Below are 19,899 nucleotides of genomic sequence, written 5' to 3' on the forward strand. Positions count from 1 at the left end.
CTTGGGATGGAAATCATAAAAGTCAATGTTCTCCACTGGTTTAGATGACGCCTAAATTAGGGAAGAATTTTCAAGCCTATTAAAGCTCACCTTAGTTTGGAGGAAGGCTTTAATGGGCTGTTTTAAATCATGGCTCTTGAAACTTTAGGCCATTTTAAAATAAAATACTGTATGGGCAGCAGAAGCAGGAAACACTGATCTTATCTACTGATAACATCAAACTCACCGTATTCTCTTGCCTTTGCCGTAACTGTACAGTCAAATCACTCAACATCTGGCTAAGGGTTGCTCGCACAGCTGTATTAATACTCCGCTGATGATAACTGGACACATAGGTTTCAATGCAAACCTGAGGGAGGGAGGGAGAAATGACAGCAGCATGGCGTTCGTATCGATTGTACGGTAAGAACATAAGAAATGTACAGCCCTATTATAGACAGAGCATTTTGAATGAGCATGCAATGTCCTTTATGCCACAACACTACGCCAAAGAAAAGGACTAGATGTTTAACCTAACTGACTACACTACTTGTTTGTGTTCACATCCCCACCCCCATTTTAATGGACGAGGTTTCCTTGCTTCATTGACATATAGGTCCTGAACACTTGTGACGAGGCTGTAACATTTGTGACAACAAATAAAAGTACAACCACCATTAAAATTTGATCTAGCCAATAAAATGTTAGCAAAACTTTTTCAGAGATCCATAGGTGCTCACTGGATCTTCATTGTCCTCATGAACTGCCTAAGAGTGTGTGTGAGGAGTGGGGAAACACTACCCCCTCTGCAGCTTCTGCCTGCAAGGGAATCAGTACCAGGTGCAGAAAAGAGAAAAAAGCATTAAAGAAAAACAGAGAAATGAAGGGAGAAGTCAAGGGCCTGATAAATAAATGGATGCTCTTCCTTGAATGTTTTGTTTATAGATGTGAAAGCAGATCACAATGGCCAAATTTCAAATTTCAACTGAACTGTTAAAAAGATATGTTCTATTGGACAGCACTTTGATTATTTTTATTAAATAACCCAGGTGTAACTTCCAGAGGAAAAAAAAGGTACTCACCTCAGCAATCTTAAGTATGGAACTTCCATTTAGCTCAAATGTTGGAGTGAATGTTATACAAAGCAGGACCTGCAAAGTAATGAACAAAAGCTTTAGTGTCAAGCTAGACATTAATGGGAATGAGTACCGGTACTTCCTGTTACTAACCCTTTATGTTATTTTCCTCCCAGAAGAGGATTTCCTTAGAAAAGGATTTTCTTGGAAACTTTAGCCAACCAGACTTGCAAATTAAGCCTCTGTTTTCATTCAAACAACTATTTACAAAACATAAATATTTACAGAAATATACAGATTATATGTGTCTATCATATAATCTTGCTCTAATTTCTGAGGACATGGACTTGAACAACAAAAGTTCAGATTAAACATCACCATTAGTCTCTAAGGTGCCACAACATTTTTGTCTTTGGTTTTTGTCTGATATATTTGCAAGCTGAAATCTGGCATTATTCCTGACTACTCAAAAGTCTAAAAACGGGATGTCTCAAAACTCACGTTACAAATTCTGCCTTATAACCAGTGGACAATACTATGTGAGCCAAACTGCACAAGTTATGGCACAGTACGCGGAACCGTGGCCTTCTCAAACCACATCTAACTCAGGTAAGGGAGACTGGGAACGCCAGCCAAGAATGTGCAGGGGCTTCCAGATGAGGCTTTTATTGTGCAACTGCCTTGATTCCAACATGGCATCTAGCAAGCTGTCCAAATGTCAACATATTTCATTGTTAAAATGTGGGTTCATAGTGCTATGTGCAACTTCCCCTCTTTTTGTACCATACACATACATAAATGCTCTTTTAAGGAGGGAGAGGGAGAAAAACTGCATAATAACTTTTGATTACTATAGTGTGCCTGAAATAAGCCCAAGACCTTGCTGGGTCATGTTTATATGGGACTTGCCTTTTCAAAGGCTTTAGAGATCCTTGGGTTAATGGATGGAGGAGATTTATAGTAGTCGGAAGGAAGCTAGCTGTACTGACTTATAATTAAATATATCTACTAAAACTGCATACAGTATATCTACATATATCTACCTCGTATTAAGATTGGAGAATACAAATGTTTTCAATGTGGTAATGTTTTAAAGAATAGTTTGGGATTAGTTTTTTCCCCTTCATTTTTAACAAGTATGACTACATTAAAACCTTATGAAAATTGACTATTACTTATACAACAAAAATGATACTGTAACTGAGCATACCATTACCATCATCCCCTGCATTGACTAATCAAGGCATTTTAATCAATGTAATACTACTGTTCAGCAGAACATAACATTAGCTATTAATGCATTGTTATTACTATATTTGTTCTAGTTTTAGTAAAGTAACCACATTGATTATTTTGTATATTGCCTTGGATAGTTGGAGCTTTTTCCTTTCATCTTCACTTTGTTCTGCTGAACAAATAAATAGAAACCAAAGAGCTTCAAACTGGTATAGCTCATCACATTGGAGTTATTTTATTTTATTTTAATGTCTTATTGATATTATTTTCATTTGTCTATATCATATTGACTATTTTATATTATAGTTTCAGGGCTTTCTCAGTAATACATTTAACAATTCTCAGCGTTTTCCCAGTGCAACCTGAGTAATTCAGGGAAACCACATGAATATTAAAAATGGGTAGATGTTACACATCTTATATTGATTGATTGATTGATTGATTGATTGATTGATTGATTGATTGATTGATTGATTGATTGCTTTTATACCCCGCCTATCTGTTCAAAATGACCACTCTAGGCAGCTTCCAAACATATAAACACAATAAAATGTACATATAACAAAAAACCAATACACTATGCACAATAACAATAAGCAGCCAACAATAACCAGTAGACATATTTTCAAGATGCCAATATAACAAAAAGTAAATTAAGGAAGAAAAGGTTAAGAGTTATCTGGAGGGAAAGCCTGCTTGAACATCCAAGTTTTGAGATGGGTCTTAAAAATACCCAGCAACGGGTATTCTGAATATTATTCCTGTCTCCTTCGGCGGCCACCTGAGCACTAGAGTTCTGTCCACTTTACACCAGCTTCTGTAAAAATCATGCAAAATTTGTACACTGTATTTCTAAGATCTCCAAACAGAAAGTTCTAAGCATTATGTATACCATGGACTTGCTTAGAGATGTTGGTCTACAATTATTTACCTCAAGATGGCCAAAGATAATCTTTTTCTTATTCCTCTCCTACCAGACCTTGGACATCACTGTGACTATTTTGACTCTGGGATTATTACAAGAATTTGGAGTCACTACATGCATTGCTAAGTGAAACCCTAATTTAAAAATATTTGTCATATGCTTCAGTTTTCTAACATAAAACTACATTATGACAATGATAGGAATGTGCTAGGGATTTATGGCAGTGTCTGAGTTGGAGATGGCCACCTGCTATTTAATGATTATTCATTATAGGATTTTAAAATTAAACCTTTAGTCAAAAAAGCTGTATAAGCAAAGGTACAGCAACAAATAAACATGCATAAATTAGGTAGATGGCAACAGGCAAAATACTAGTAGGTTAAATAGTCTTTTTGTCTGTGAATAACAGATTCCCAAGAATGTAACATTAAAATCCATGACTAAATAAAAAGGTTTAAACTATACACTTAAACAAGAAAATTGCCTTCAGGTCTCTTTAGGAAGGCCATTTCAGAATGTCTGTGCTAATAAAAATAAAATCCCATCCTACACAATAGAAATCTTCCTTTTTAAAAAAAGATAAGATACCCCATTAGAGGCCCCTCTCCCAGAGGGCACTAAGAACACAAATAGCACCATGGAGACAAGAGCAGAACATGAAAAAGAATATTTTCTTATAGAAAAAGAACATACTGTTATATTTAGTAATAATATGTTACAAAGGCAAACAAGATTAGATACAATCTTATCTTGCAAATACTATGGTGAAAGCTGTTCTCATTAATTAGAGTTTCCTGTCTTGAAAGAAGAAATGTGATTTTCTTCCTTAGTTTCCAAGAATATGGATGATATTATCTTGATGAGGTTAGCAAGTAAATGAACAAAGACTACAGAAGATATTTTCTCTATAAAAACAATTTCTCCCAGGACTGGGTAAAGGAAGATTTTGGAACAGTTTTTGACTGTGGACTTTTTACAGAATCCTAAAACTGCCATTTTTATCCTGCATAATGCACAATATTTAAAAATGAATGCCAAAAAATAATAATCTTAAATTATATAAGAACAGAAGGAACATACAGGCCATATTTTTCTAATATCACAAATTTTACATCTACTAATCAAAATTGTAAGGGTTAATGCTTTTTCAGATTTCAGGAAAGCCCTTTTTATATATTGATATTCTCTATTTGTGAACCTGAACATTCACTTGCCTGGGTAAAATAGCTGTTTACAGTAACCTCAGAGGGAAACATTGGACAGCTCTTTCACAACTACCACAGCTGATGTACACTTCTCTGTGAAAAGGCCAACTAGTAAATAACAGGACCTCATATGAGGAGAGCCATTTTCTAGTGAACAAGGAACAAGAACCGTCTACACCACTTAGGGTACAACTAGCGAATCCTATTGTCCCAGGGTGAATTGCCCTAAACAGGGTTGCTCTGAGGTATGGTATGGTATGCTATCTGAGGGAATTCATGCATCCACATGCAAGGATTGGGTGGTCTGGGGGCAGGAAACCACACGGCACCTGAAACTATTTAACCCAAGAAGTTTTCAATTTAATATATATATATATATATATATTTCCAGGTGGAATAGCATTGAATTGGTTTGATGGGCAACCAGCACTAGATTACAAGGCCTTTAAAACATCAGACCAGTGTGTGGCTCCTGCAGGTGTGGGGGAAAGAAACGCAATTCCGTGTTGCAAATGAATATGAAAAAAACCCTGAAACTAAAAACTGCACAGTCTCAGGGTGCCCCCACAAGAAGGAAATGATACACCACTCCTGAGTATTCTCTATCTAAAAAACCCTGGAAAGTTATAAGTCAGAACTGACTAAAAAGTTGCTGCTGCTGCTGCTATGATGATGATGATGATGATGATGATGATGATGATGATGATGATGATGATGATGATGATGATGATGATGATGATGCAATCTATTCCATAGTGAAGTATGTTACCTGATGCTTAGGTATTATTCCTTTCTCCTCTTTCTCCCCAAAAGACGAGAAGCAAGCGCTTTTTAAACAGGGCTCTGTTTGGCTATGGGCCAAAAAGAAATGCTTTTTCCTTCTTTCCCCATGTGTCAAATTTTATTGACTCTATTCTTTCCAGCCTATATATAGTAATTTATCTCAGTTCAAACAACTACTCCCAGTTATCTTCAGATATCAGTACATATGGTTCAGTGATATGGAACATTAATAGACACGGATGGATTATGTGCTCCTTTCTCAATGTATAAAGCATGGCATATTTAATTATGAAGAGAATGAACAGAGGGATTTCTTATTAATCAGTAGAGCTGTAAAAAGGTTCTACCTTCATTGGAAACTATTACTCAGAGTGATCAATGCTTCAAGCATCAGAACAGTCTTATATCAGGAGTGCAATAATTATAAAGCATGTGACATGTTGAATGTTCTCTAATGAAAGAATACATAATATATTCGCGAAGACTTTCACAGCCGGGATCTAATGGTTGTTCTGGGTTTTTCGGGCTCTTTGGCCATGTTCTGAAGGTTGTTCTTCCTCCCAAGCCAACTACACCAGAGTACAGGTTGCTGTCCTCTGAAGATGCCGGCCACAGAGCCTGGCGAAACGTCAGGAAGAACAACCTTCAGAACACGGCCAAAGAGCCCGAAAAACCCTGAACAACCAAAGAATACATAAATTTGTTGGGTTAAGGCAGAACTCAATCATGTGGCCAAACAAAATGTCTTTTTATGCACAGCAACAATAGTAACAATGAAACAAGATCCTGATAAATTATTTAAGAGTCTTCCTTTAATGGCAACAACTTTGTGTTCAGAGTTGCATCAATGTAAGGAAAGTAGAATGTTGTCTTAAAGCTGTACCCCATTCTAGCTCTTTTTCAATCTCTCAGGTATGAGGTAACCAGCTTAGCCAGCCTTCCACTCTCCCTCTGATGTTGCTAAATGCCAGATCTACCCAGAATAAAGCCCACTTACTTCCTGGATGAAGAGGCAGATCTAGCTTGCATCACTGAAACCTGGGTGGGCACAGAAGAGTGTGTGGCCCTGTCCTTAATGTTTACTCCATCCAATATCAGGGGAGAATGGAGGGACAGGCAGGCAGTAGCCATTGTTTACAAAAACATCTTAGAGTCTGTCAGGCCTTGGTGATTCCAAGGCCGGAGGCCCTCCACATGTCATTGAGGGCAAGGGATGGACTTGGGATGTGCTGGTTTACCATGTTCCCTGTGAACCAGCACTCTCCTTTCCAGAGCTGTTGGACTTCATCTCGGTAGCACTGTTGAGGTCCCCCAGACTCCTGATTCTGGGTGACTTCAACATCCATGCTAAGACTGATGTTTCTGGACCAGCTCATGAGTTCTTGGAAACCACAGTTCCTTTGACATGTCCCAATTTGTCAAGAGCTCCACCCATGTGGCGGGCCACACACTGAACTGTTTTTTTTTCCAACAGGGCAAGAACAAGGTGGCCAGAGGATGACTGACCTGGTGCCTGTCCCCCTGTCATGGTCGGACCCCCACCTGATAAAATTCAGTCTCTCAGTGGCTCCCCCCACCCATGTGGAGATGGGACCCATTGGTCCTCCCTCCAATAGTCTCACCTGTGAACAGTTTGCAGCATTTTTAAAATACAAAATGGAGGTCATTCCCCGGGACCTAGACCACTAGGCAGTAGATCAGGTTGAGATATCCACTGCACCAGCTTTTCAGGTTATATTACATCAATTTCAGCTTGTTTCATCATCTGAGGTTGATAAGGTGTTAGATTGCTGCAGGGTCACCGCAACCTTCCTAAATCTTTGCCCAGCCTGGCTTTTAAAAGCTACCAGACCAATAACTAAGGAATGGACCACCTCTATCATCAATGTGTCTCTCCTTGAGGGTCAGTTTCCCAAAACCCTAAAGGAGACACTTATCAGGCCCATCTGGGGGAAAATGGACTGCTTTAACTGGAAAACCTGTCAAGCCAAGGACACATATAGGTAAAAACTGAGCCTGTGAAAAAAGCCTAGCCTCAGGTAATTATAGACCAAGTTGCGCCCCTAGAAGCCTTGGTGAGCTTCACTGTTTTAAGCTTTAATTAGTGTGTCAGTGGCATTCTCTCCTGGGAAATCACCACCTCAACATTGACATTTACACCCTGGTATCCTAGATAGTGGAAAGTATTACTTCAAGGGATTCCCTTTGAAATGTGTTCATTGGGTACCGGATGTGGTGGTAAGATTGGTAACAGGTCCATCCCGCAAAGAACATAAAATAAGCTACTTAAGGAACTTCACTGGCTTCCAACTGCATCCTAAAGGTACATTACTATTTTTTTTATTATATCTCTCAACTTGCAGTATATAAGTCCCCAAAATGCATTTTCAGTGGCACAAGTGAACTCTGTCCTAGATTTTCTTTTAATAAGTAAGCACCTGTGTGCAAATTGGCATAGATCATCATATTCCCTTGTCCACATTGTCAAGATGTCCCACCTACCTGCTGTCTTAGTTTACCAACCACTTTTTATTGTTGCTATGATGAATTCCTGCTTTTATGAACAAAGAAAATACTATTATTCTCCATAATAAAACCAATCATTGTATATGTTAAGTACCTGAAAAATGTTGTATACAAAGCAGTGCAGTTTATACAGACTTTTTAAAGATGAAGCTTCAGTGCAACTTGCTTCTCAATGAGAAGTACAGTAATTTTAAAATGATCCCTTTCAAGATTTAACTTTGTTAAATGATCAGTCACATATACTGAATGAAGGCATGCATTTTTCAGAACACAGCTACCTCTCTTCAAATACTGTACTCAGTGTCTGTTGGTGTTTATCTCTTGCTTGAAAGAAAAATTTGAATTACAGTGTAAGAAAAATGCCCTATTTTTAATGCTGTACATTCTCTCTAGGTGTGAGTGTGGTGTTTTATGTCCAGAAAGGAAGATAGGGAAGAAATCTCATTGAAATCAGTCAGTTTGACTTTGGGTAAAACAAAATCACCATGGGATACAATTTAATATCCTGAACCTTGTTAGCTTTTGTAACTCCACAAAAGCAAAACAAAACAAAAAACAAAGTAAAGTAGGAGCTGCATGAGTTTAAGTTTAATTTATCACTAGTAGAAGCTTTTGGACAGCTTAATAAAATGTCACCTACAACCCCTGCTTTTACTGCTGTTCGTTACAATAGGCAATAACCTGCATATGTACTTCATATATAAAGTGAGTATGGAACCTGTTCCAAATATCATTTAGACTGCCGCCTTATGTATACTTAGAAATAAGCCTCACTGAATTCAGTGGCTAAAATCCTGTTGCTTAGTGCAGTATATTTATTTATTTGAATTAGTACAACCTCTACATCGGGTAGTTTACACAGGATTAAAAACTCACAAACCCTCAATACACCATAATAACAAAAAATACAAATACAAGAACTATGGCAATAAAACAGATGATAATTGTAATCGTAAATTATTAATAACACTATGAAAATTCTAAAATAATATAAAACAAATAAAATTTATTAAAACATCAACAAAATCACAAATTTATTGACCATACTCAGGAGATTCAGTAGATAAAGGCAGCTTTAAATAATCCAATATTTATAATCTTTTTAAATGCAAGGAGGGAAAAGATCTGGGTATATCTCTGTTGGCATTTTATTCCAGAGACTAGGAGTCATAACCAAAAAGGTGATTCTTCATATTCACTTTTTTGGCTTCCCTTGGTGTAGCAACTTTTAGCAGCACGGATTGAGAGGATCAGGTGAGACAGATAGCTGATTTCTGGAAGAGAGGTTCTGAAAAATATCAAAGTCCTAAACAATTAAGGGATTTATAGGTCACAACCAGCACCTGGAACTGAGCACAGAAACTAACAGGGAGCCAATGAAGGTGCACAAGACTGGGGATATGTGATTAAATTTACTAGTCCCTGTGGTCAGTCTGGCCACCACATTTTGGACCTGCTGAAGCTTCTGTACTGTTTTCAAGGACAGCCCTACAAAGAGAGTGTTGCAATCATCTATTTTAGAGATTGTGTGTGTGAATCCTGTTGCCGGGCATTTCTTATCCAGGTAGGGGCACAGCTGGGCAATCAACCGAAGCTGGTCACAGCAGCTCCTTAGAGAGAGCTGGGTCCAACAGCATTCCCAAGCTGTGAACCCAATCCTTGGGGGAGTGTAATCTCATTGAGGCCAGGTAAATTTCCCTCTAACTCGTTCAACAATTCTCCTAACAGTATCACCTCCATCTTAGTTTATTGGTCCTCGTCCAGTCGATTACTGAAGATAGGCAGCATTCAAGGACCAGCATACTGGTGACAGCAAACTCCAAATCACCATATGACTTCTCCCAGTTGCTTCATATAAATAGTAAAGAGCATTGGGGAGACCCCTGTGGGACCCTATAACAGAGGTCTCAACAGCATCTCCAAGCTGTATCATCTGGGATCTGCCAGAACCACCAAAATATGGAGTTCCTGATCTCAAAGCTCAATAGGTGTCTCAGAAGGATGCCATGATTAATGGTATCAAAGGCCACAGAAAGATCCAAAACAACCAGCAGGGTCACACTCCTCCGTCTGCCTCCCTTAGAATATTGTCTTGCAGCTTGACAAGTATTTCAGTACCATGTCAGAGCCTAAGCCCTGACAGAAATGGATCCAGACTATTAGTTTATTTCAAGAATGCCTGCAGCTACTACCCTCTCAATCAACCTTGTTTAGGAAAGGAATATTTGAGATGAGTCTGTAGTTGTTCAAGCAGCCAACTAGATTATGCCCACTGAACTACATGGCTCGCCACTGCCCTTTTAACCATAAAAACAACCATGTGATACAGGTTATGCTGAGAGCAGCCCCATTCTGTCATAATAAAGGATTTGTTCTCGACATGCAATGAAGGACACCGCTCATTTGAAGAGAGGAAGACTACTATATCTGGGCAAGCTCTCTATGTATGCTGGCTCACACGGACTGCTTAAACAGATACACTCGCTTCAGAGTGTTGATTTTGCATGGTGAAGGGTGGTGCTAACATAAAGTATGTTTGTGTGACCCTCGAGTGTCATGCACACATACTTTAGGAACACTTGGATAGGGCTAGACAGTAAGTAGTGCAAGGTCCCTTAATGAGTTTTGCAACTCAGTGGGGACTTGAACCTTCATATTCAAAATCCTTGACATGACTCTAACAACTGTCCCATGCAAGAAAAGGATGAAGGCAAACTTGTTATCATATGATGGAAAATTCTGAGAAGAAAAACCCCCAAACATCAGGGTTGTTTTTTTTTTTTGGTACATTAATTATGTTTTCAGTATTTATTAAAAGGAATGTAAGATTTCCTAAAAGAAAAAATAAGAAAAACAATGCTAACTGGAAAACATCACATCTGCTCCAGGTATCAATTAAAAGAACACTATGCCCTTTTAAACAGAGCAGGTGACAGACTGCTATGCTCTGCAAGTGAAAACAGGAATTAACAGTCCTTATTGAATCCCAAACCCTTATGTGTAACTGTGTATTCTTTTTGTAATAAAAGAGCTTCTATTTTTAACATGTCCACATGAGACACTGAAAAGATTTGCTAAAATTTACGAAGATTAGTTTTTCCAGAGTCAGGGTGAAAATGAGGAATACTATCTATTAATATTGTGAGAGAAATTCACTGCACCAGCCCAGGGATTCTTTATCACTTTAATTAACAGTAAAGAAAAAGAGTCTCATAAATAGTAGAAAAGGTCACTGCTGACAGTCGTTCAGGGAAACTGTTGAGCAGGGATTAATTAGCAATTTCCATTTCTCCTCTTTCATGCATGTGGCAGCTTTCTTAGCAGTCTCACATTTTCTAGGGCAATGAGGAATGCAGGATTAAGCCACATCAAGGAAAAAGGACACTGAATATCCCACTCAGATCAATGCTGCAGATTGTATGTAACTTGGGGCTGCCAGTTTTTCCCCATGATGGGCAAGAAAAATTTAGTAGGTTTAAAGAGAGACACACACACACACACACACACACACACACACACACACACACACACACACACACACACACACACACACACACACACACACAATAACAGAGAAGGCTTTACCAGCTACATTACTGTGAGTTGAGCTGCATCAGGAAAAATGGTGGAAATGCTAATACTGTATAAAATTAGTAGGTTCCCAAATGGTGCCTTGGAAATCTCCACACAGATATCTTGCAGCTGATCATGGGGTTGGAAATCTCTCCTATGGAATATCCAGAACATGCTTTCACTGTTAGGGGCACCAAGCACCTCAGCTGCTCATCTGACAGGCTTTAAATCCACACTATAATATGATGTGATAAAACAAACCTGGGACTAGCAAAAATAAAAGCATACTTTGTAAAATGTAAAAATAGGATGCACACCAGTACTTAGGGATGAATGCACATCAGTACTGAGACTGAAGCACAACTGATTTGTATGCCACACAATATCATTGTTTAGAGTCGTTGCATTAAAAGTCATAATAGCTATCATGCTGCCTAACTTCTGGGACAAAAAGATAGTTAGGTCACAGGCCTAAATTCAGTCAGTTTTTGTTAGTACAGACCCACTAAAACAATAGGAACTTGGTAAGTAAACATTACTTTAACTGCATTGATTCAATGAGTCCACTCTAGCTGGGACCAACAACTGAATTAAAGGCTTTGAAATTTCAGACAAATACGTAGAAGAGAACATTACTACGTACTCAGTTATCAAACTGACCTGAAACACGGGCAATAGTTAAGGACTTCAGTAATGTTAGGAACAGGATTTTTTGTGAGCTAAACCCAGGTCTACTCAGTGCCTGGGTTTTTCCCCCCCTTACATTATGTTTGTAGTTGTTTTTGCACTTTACCAAAACCAACTCAGAAGGACATTTCCAAAGTTTGGAAAGCTAGGAGGTAATAAAAGATATAAGGAGACAGAAGCAGTGTCATCATCATCATCATCATCACACAGATAAGGTTTCTGTTCTAAAGTAAGTCACAATTAGAGTAGGCCCAATTGAATCAGTGGAGGAGTTGACTAACTAAAGCTCCACTGATTCAATGGTCCTACTCTGGTGCAACTTATTATAAAAAGCCAGTGGTTCACAAACTTGGGTCCCCGGATGTTCTTGGACTGCAACTCCCAGAAATCATGGCCAACACAGCAAGTGGTGAAGGCTTCTGGGAATTACAGTCCAATAACATCTGGGTACGCCAGTTTGAGAACCACTATGCTAACCAACAGGATTTCAGCCATTCATTGTTGAACAAAAGATATAATCCCATACAGAGCTACCTAAGAATAAACCCTACTGAATTCATTGGGTCCTTGTAGGTAGGTAGGTAGGTAGGAAGGAAGGAAGGAAGGAAGGAAGGACTATACTGTATCTTGTTGTAGTTTAAATATTAAGGCCTGAATTCAAGTAGTAGTCCTGATTGCAGCAGACTTATTAAATTAGGAGGATTTATACAGTAAAAGTGTTGATTTAGCATTTGATTTAATGGATCTTCATGCAAGTGATGGTGTGTGTTTTTTCACCTAGCTAGTAGGAGTGTTTCTGTCTCAAGTACCTTGAAGCCTTGAAGTTCTGCCCAGAATTGATAGTAAGGAAACAATATCAGGAGGGAGAAAGGGGTAAAAAAGTCACCTTTGAAAGTAATGTACTATGCATCTATGTCTTGCATCTCTCAAACAATATTAAAAATAATAAATATCAATACTGTACTCTTTCATCCTATATTAATATGCAAGGGTTAAAAATTGTCCCATCATATGAAAGGATTCTGGAAAGAATTATACTAGCTTTTAAAAAGCAAGGTAATCCATGTTTGAATCTCAGAAAGATTAAAGTTCAAGATTCTCACCCTTTGTACGTAAGTGAGACTGCTATGGTTTGTAGGTTTGCCTCTTGGTGGATTACTACTACAAGTGGTGCCTCGCATAACGATGTTAATTGGTTCCATTAAAAACATCTTTATGTGAAAACATCGTTAAGCGAAACACCATTTCCCATAGGAATGCACTGAAAACCGGTTAATCCGTTCCAATAGGAGCCTATTCAATACATTTCAATGGTGAAAAAAAAATCACCAAAAATTCAAAAAGACTCAGAACGAAGCCAAATTACTTTAACAAAGGTTTTATTAGGTGCACTAACGATTCTAAGCATTTTAAACATTTTTAAACATTTTAGAATATTTTTAAAATAGCGAAAACAGGGCTGTCAAAAAAACGTTAAGCAAAACAGGGGACCTAAAACTGTCATCGTTAAGTGAAGCAAGGTCCCAAACATTGTTATGCAAAAATCCCCCATAGGAAACATTGTTAGGTGAGGCGGCAAAATTTCCAGCAAAGGCCATTGTTATGCGAATTCATCGTTGAGTGAGGCACTCGTTAAGCGAGGCACCACTGTATGTGATCTAAGTGGTTCTTTTCTTTCTAGATTAGTCTTTCTAAGCTAACATATCCAGCGGCTACACTGGTATGTTATAATGAGATGTACAAGGCCGTTTGAAACTGTGAGCACGTTTTGAAATCCCAAATGTTTACAGTAAAATCCTGTGTTTATAGAAGAGCTTGCTTTGTACTCTAGGCATCAACATGATGAACCTTTTTGTCATGTAATTGTTCTTGATTATAAGAAGGATTCACCTGATTTTTAGTCAACAGAAGGCCTGTGGTCCTACAAAGTGTGCTTACAGGGGATGGGTAAAGTGCACCCCACAGGCTGCTATTGGCTCCCAAGGGCCCATGCGTGGCCACTGAGTATCCTTGACCCAACCAGCAACCCACTTGAAGAAGAAGGAGAAGGAGAAGAAGAAGGAGAGGGATAAGAAGAAAAATTGGCTCTAGGAAAGTCCCTGCAGGGAACAATTTTCCCTCCATTTTTTACGACCACCACCACCACCTAAATTTTGTGGGGCTTGGTACTCTCTTTTGGAAGCCAGAAGACACTTAGAGCCACTTAGAACAACTCAAGGAGTGATCACATAGACACAAAGCTTGCATTTTGGACCGCTTGTGGCATTGCCCAGAATGAGTTGTTTCTCAGTGATCATGACTCCATCCCAGCCCCGATCCATCCCAAGCTGGATTTTTCTGGTCCAACAGCAGTGCTTCCACTATTTGTGACCAGGCTGGAGTGACTCCCTAACGTATGGGAAGGTTGCTTTAAGGGACATTGTGTCCAGCAAAGCAACCCTTTCCAGCACAATCAGACATGCACCTTTGTCACCATCTGATCACATCCCTTAGAAACAACCCTAAACATGGTGAGATATTTCTCCTTGTGTGCAGTAGAGAGCACAAAAGGGCGTTTTCAGTAAAAGTAAAAGAAAAAAACAATAGAAAATCTATTTGTGGGTGGAAGGGGGCACACAGGCAGGTATGGCCTTCAAAGGTCAAGGGGTGGGCATCTGCAGCCCCTGACCCTCTGAAAAATGCTCATCCCTGGTGTAGGGGCTAGATGTGATGAAAGGGAACATACACAAATATGATAGCACTGTTCTCCTCCAGCCCTACTTCCCTTGCTCTCTGTGTAGAGTGATTAGCCACAAGGAGGACTCTAGAGACAACTGGGGTTCAAAATCATGCAAAGAGTCTCTATGGATATAGGAGTTTCTCCCTGGTAGACAGACAAATAGCAGACAAATAAGACGGCAAGGCTTTGTTCACAATGCCTATGATGATCTTATACACCTTTTGTCAGTGAACTGGTGATCAAGATCCAGATATAAATTGGTAAAACCATGTTCATTTACAGCAAAACCTGGCTTTGTTCTGAGATGTGAGAAGTCTGACTAAGGATGCAGGGAACTTCAGAACAGCTGCAGATCTGAGTCAGACAGGAAGTCTCCCCTGCAATCATGTAAGTACTGACGTCTGTAAAACACTAACCTTCATCACTTCTACCTGCAGGTCTTCATGGAGGGAAGGAGTCACTCTGACTGCATTCAGTATCTGATTAAGCAACTGCTTGTCATCAGAGTCTGTTTCCATGGTTACAAATCTCTCGTCAGACAGTAGCTTCTGCAAAGAAATATGGATCTGTTTAATTTCAAAGTGTCCTCATACACATCATGCATAGAGTTGCTATAGCTTTCATATTTATGAAGAAATTACCTTACTTCCAAACCATATCACAGGAGCCAGGCTTTGATGGGACAAGAAGGCTCAATCAACATGAGCTTATGTTTTATTTGAATTAAGATACATGCATGAACTGAAACTACCTGAACCACAACTTTCAAACTTATCTATATAACCCTGACACTTGGGCTCTTTCAGTCATAAGCAAGAACCATCACTTGTCACGAAAGAGGGATATTTTTACTTGCTATAAATGCTCCTTCTTTTAGGTCAAGGCTGACCAAGGTCATTTTCCAGCCCTGAGACACACAGAACACAGAAGTGCCCAGAAACTCACTTCACCTTCAGGGAATGTTTCAGAAATAACTTCATATCCTAGGCAGAAGACATGGGTTTTGTTCTGTCTAAAAAACCTCCACGGGACAATGAGGGACTCTTGTCTCATTTGCTCTGTATACTCAGCATGTAAATGTAACTGAAGGATAAACTTTCCAGCCAGCTTTCAGACAAAATGATCTACATAACCCAGGGATTGCAACTTGGGCAGGCTTCCTGAAACAACAGCAAACAGAAATCACATTAGGTATCCCCCTCATACCTGCATTCCTGCTAAAGCATGCTGGGCCAACTTCATATTCTTGCTTTCCAAAGCCAGCTGGAGTGGAAGGAGACACTTCTCCCTGGTTTTGAGAGAGAGAAAACAATTTTTCAGAGCTCAATATTCACAATGTATGCATCTTGAAACAAAACCCTCTGTTCCAAAGTTTGTTTCCTTTACAAGATCAAAACCAAAACCAGCAGAATAACACACTTCCTCCCCTTTTTGGCGCAAATGCCTTCCTTCACCCTTAATTGCAATGAATGGATACACTAACGTTTGAAATGAGGTTCCAAAGATGGTTTTTAAAAATTCAGGTAAGAGAGAACTATGGTTAAAACTGGGGGGCAAATCATATCCCAATTTGTTCTGCAGAGAGAGAAAAAACTGAGGAGAAAGTACACACAATATTTTGACCTTCTATCAATTTCTCAGTTGTGGTTGAGCTGTCCAACATCATGACCAGGTTTTCCAAGGCTAGACCTATAGTGGGCTAAACTGTGTTCTCATCTTAGCATCTGTTAATCCAATGTTGACTCAGGGCTTGACTACAGGTCGTAATCCTCTTTTTTGTGTGTCGGGTTTAGGAGTCAAATTTAAATTATCCAACTACACGGCAAAGTGCACATTTTTTTTGGCTGGAAAGTGGAGTTTTTTAAACACGTGAGTAAATAGTGTCTGTGGGAATCTGTGGGAGCTTCTGAGTTTTGGGTGCCAAGCAATGTTCCCTCTGAACTGTGTGGCATCACGGTTGTGCAGCAGAGCTAGTGTTGCTGCCCACTTGCTTCCAGTCATAGCCAAAACCTCACGTGCACAGGATGGGGCCCCTGCCCAGTGCTCCAGATAATTAGAAGAAATCTTGGTGCCAAGTACAACAGGTTTTGGATTCCATTCTTCATCCGCGCCCTCATCTGCTTCTATTTAGCATGGCATTCATCTAGCACGATGCCATTTCAAACCTTATACTGTACCCTGTTTCCCCAAAAATAAGACCTAACCTGAAAATAAGCCCTAGTGTGATTTTTCAGGATGCTCGTAATACTGTATAAGCCCTACCCCCCCAAAATAAGCCCCAGTTAAGTGAAACCCCGCCCTCCACCATTGTGCAGCATTGTGTAGCAACCAGAAGATGACATGACTGTAAAATAAAATATCCCCTGAAAATAAGCCCTAATGCGTTTTTGGAGCAAAAATTAATATAAGACCCTGTCTTATTTTCAGGGAAACACAGTATTAAAAAAATTAAGTATTAAAAAGCACAATTTAGATCAGTCATAATGGTTCTTAAAGAACAGAGGAAATGGCTGATACAATAGTTGTAGGCTGTGCTGTAAGCGGTTGATGCTGGCTTTGCTGAATAAAAGCTGCTGAGTCTGGAGTCAGCTGTCTCAAGGCCGGCAAGCTCTGCCTCAAGAAAGCTGAGGTGGAGAACTGTTTCTGGTATAGAGGAAAACCCAGGATAAACAGGATCTGGAGCACCAAAGCACCAATTACAACCACACTAAAAATTTTTTCCTTGAGGAAGCATGTGCCAATGCAAAAAAAAAAAAAGACATGAAATCAATTTCTAAAAACCTGCACTAGCTCCCAATTTAATTTTTTTTTAATATATCTTGTTTCCCCTAAAATAACACCTAACCTGAAAATAAGCCCAAGTATGATTTTTCGGGGTGCCCCAGTTAAGTGAAACCCTGCCCTCCACCACTGTGCAGCATCCAGAAGAAATGACTGTATTTGAATAAATGCAGATTGTTGTACCTGAAAAAAAAAGTCCCCTGAAAATAAGCCTCAATGCATTTTTGGAGCAAAAATTAATATAAGACCCTGTCTTATTTTTGAGGAAACACAGTATATATACTGCCCATCTGGCTACCAAGGCCACTCTGGGCGGTTTACACAATTAAACCACATATCATTAAACAACAGTTAAAACAAAAAAAAAATATAACAATATAAATCAAAATTAAATATAAACATACCAACAGAATTTAATTAACAATTCAACAGAATTTTCACACTGTTGGAGTCGAAAATGCACATTGTTTCACATTAAGGGTGCCATTCACTTGCCAGAAGGTGCTGAGAAGCAGTGGTTAGCAGTTCTAGAAGGTGACTAAAAGGGAGACCCTAACAGCTGGTTGAATAGAAAAATGTTGAGGAAAGGATTTGACTTGGATGCAAATAGAACTGGATTTGTTGCTTTAGGAATTTATTTGACACATTTTGGTCTGAATTGTTGATGGAGCCAGACTAGAGAGGAGAGGTTGGGGATTCTGACTCCTTTTGAACTGGCACAGCAGAGTATAGGCATGAGGTAGTCAGGGTGGAGGTGATATTAGAATAAGTGTGGCAGCAAGTAGTGGGGAATGGTTTCTCAGCAAGAGTGGAAATGGGATTTTAGAGATGTGGCATCCCAGTTTGGCTGTGAAGGACTCGGAAGGGGGACATGAGGCAAGCAGACTGGCAGTGTTAAAGGGGCTATGGAAGACATTGAAAAGGACAGAATGAGCAGCACAGAGCTGATTTCTGTCAATACAGTGACAGAATGCTGTTCTGTGGCAGCATGACAGTAGGAGGAAAAAGTGGGGGGGTGGATTTCCAAGTGAAGTCATGGGAGCAGTTCTATAGCAATTGTCCATAATGTAGTAGCAGGGGAGCAAAGTGAACACTTCTAATGATATAAACACCCATTCAATATGGAGAGTCTCCTCTATGCCTCTCCAAAGCCTTCAGGGACTTAAAAAATTGACAAATGAAAAGAAATATTGAGACTTTTTTAAAAAAAGCATGTATGTGTATTCCAAAAAAATGTTTATTCTCGGCCCATATGTATCCACAGCACCTTAACAAATACAAGTTCCAATCACTGTCATCCTTTTGACCTGCTGGCAGTCACCCTGATGTCCTTTTCTTTTCTTTTCTTTTTTCAACAGTCATGGAAGTAAATACATTCTGGAAAAAGCCAGTCAGTTCATTACAATCGAAAGCCACATAAATCCTTTAAAACTCACTATATGGCAACAGCACATTTCACTAGAACAGCTGGTCATCTCCAGTCACACTCTTTTAAATGTTAAAAATGAGATTTCCCCATAAATCCCTAAATCTGAGTACAACACTGCAATATAATGGGTTTTAAACCAGGCCTGGTTCAATTAGTTAACTTCCTATCCTTGAGAAAAGCATTTTGCAAAAGCTTTAACTGATGGTAGCAGAATCTCCCTGTTCCAAGAATGGCATTTAACAAAATGAATGCCCATTATATCATTTCCTGTCCTTATCTATAAGGCTTCTTACCATCCATCGCTTAATTGGAAAGCCTATTTCTACACTCAGCAAGCTAGTCAGGCTGCTTGGCTAGCTCAGATATGAACAATTTTATTTTTAAACTGAGATTATTTATTTCATAAATTTATATATCATATCTAAATATACTGAAATGCTTATTTCCAGGTTAAATCTTGAATTGCATCAGAAAACACCAGAAATCTATGGGTTTCAAATGGACCACAATGTTCTCTATCCAACTATTCACTACCTGAAAAGGGTTGTCATAAGTCAGAATTGACTTGACGGCACACTATTATTATTATTGCTTTTTTTAGAACCGAAATTGCTGTACATTAAGTACAAAAATGAGGGGGGGGGGAGAGAGGGAGAGAGAGGAAGAAAGGAGAGATTAAATATTGCTTCCAAAACCCCATTTCCACAGACAGAAATATCTCCTGCATCACTTGCTTTCTGATAAATACTGATCGCATTTTTGGAGCATCTGTTAATTTAAGAAATATACAAACTAAGTTTGGGGAGCAGACATACAGCCAAGAGACGAGGCAAGATCTTGCAAGCAACAGCAGTAGTCCCATAAGCAGCTACCGTACATGTAACCCTCAAGTCTAGGCAACCTTCTGCAAAATTTCAAGCAACATTCCCACTTGCTCCTCCATCATACCGATCCTACTGCAACCTCAATCAGGCTGGAGA

General features: G+C 39.1%; 1 protein-coding gene across 2 annotated transcripts in view; it reads right to left on the reverse strand.

The window, feature by feature from the left end:
* The window catches only part of ARFGEF3 (ARFGEF family member 3), a 97,178-nt gene that overhangs the window by 49,428 nt on the left and 27,851 nt on the right, over positions 1-19,899 (reverse strand). For both annotated transcript variants that reach the window (XM_020778763.3, XM_020778636.3), the window contains exons 3-6: positions 15,916-15,997; positions 15,126-15,257; positions 1,062-1,130; positions 227-349 (exon numbers count right to left, since the gene is read on the reverse strand). In XM_020778763.3, the coding sequence (XP_020634422.3) occupies positions 227-349; positions 1,062-1,130; positions 15,126-15,257; positions 15,916-15,997 (406 nt within the window). The remainder of the gene's footprint in view (positions 1-226; positions 350-1,061; positions 1,131-15,125; positions 15,258-15,915; positions 15,998-19,899) is intronic.

This window comes from Pogona vitticeps, chromosome 1 (assembly GCF_051106095.1).
Source record: "Pogona vitticeps strain Pit_001003342236 chromosome 1, PviZW2.1, whole genome shotgun sequence".
Lineage (NCBI taxonomy): Eukaryota > Metazoa > Chordata > Lepidosauria > Squamata > Agamidae > Pogona > Pogona vitticeps.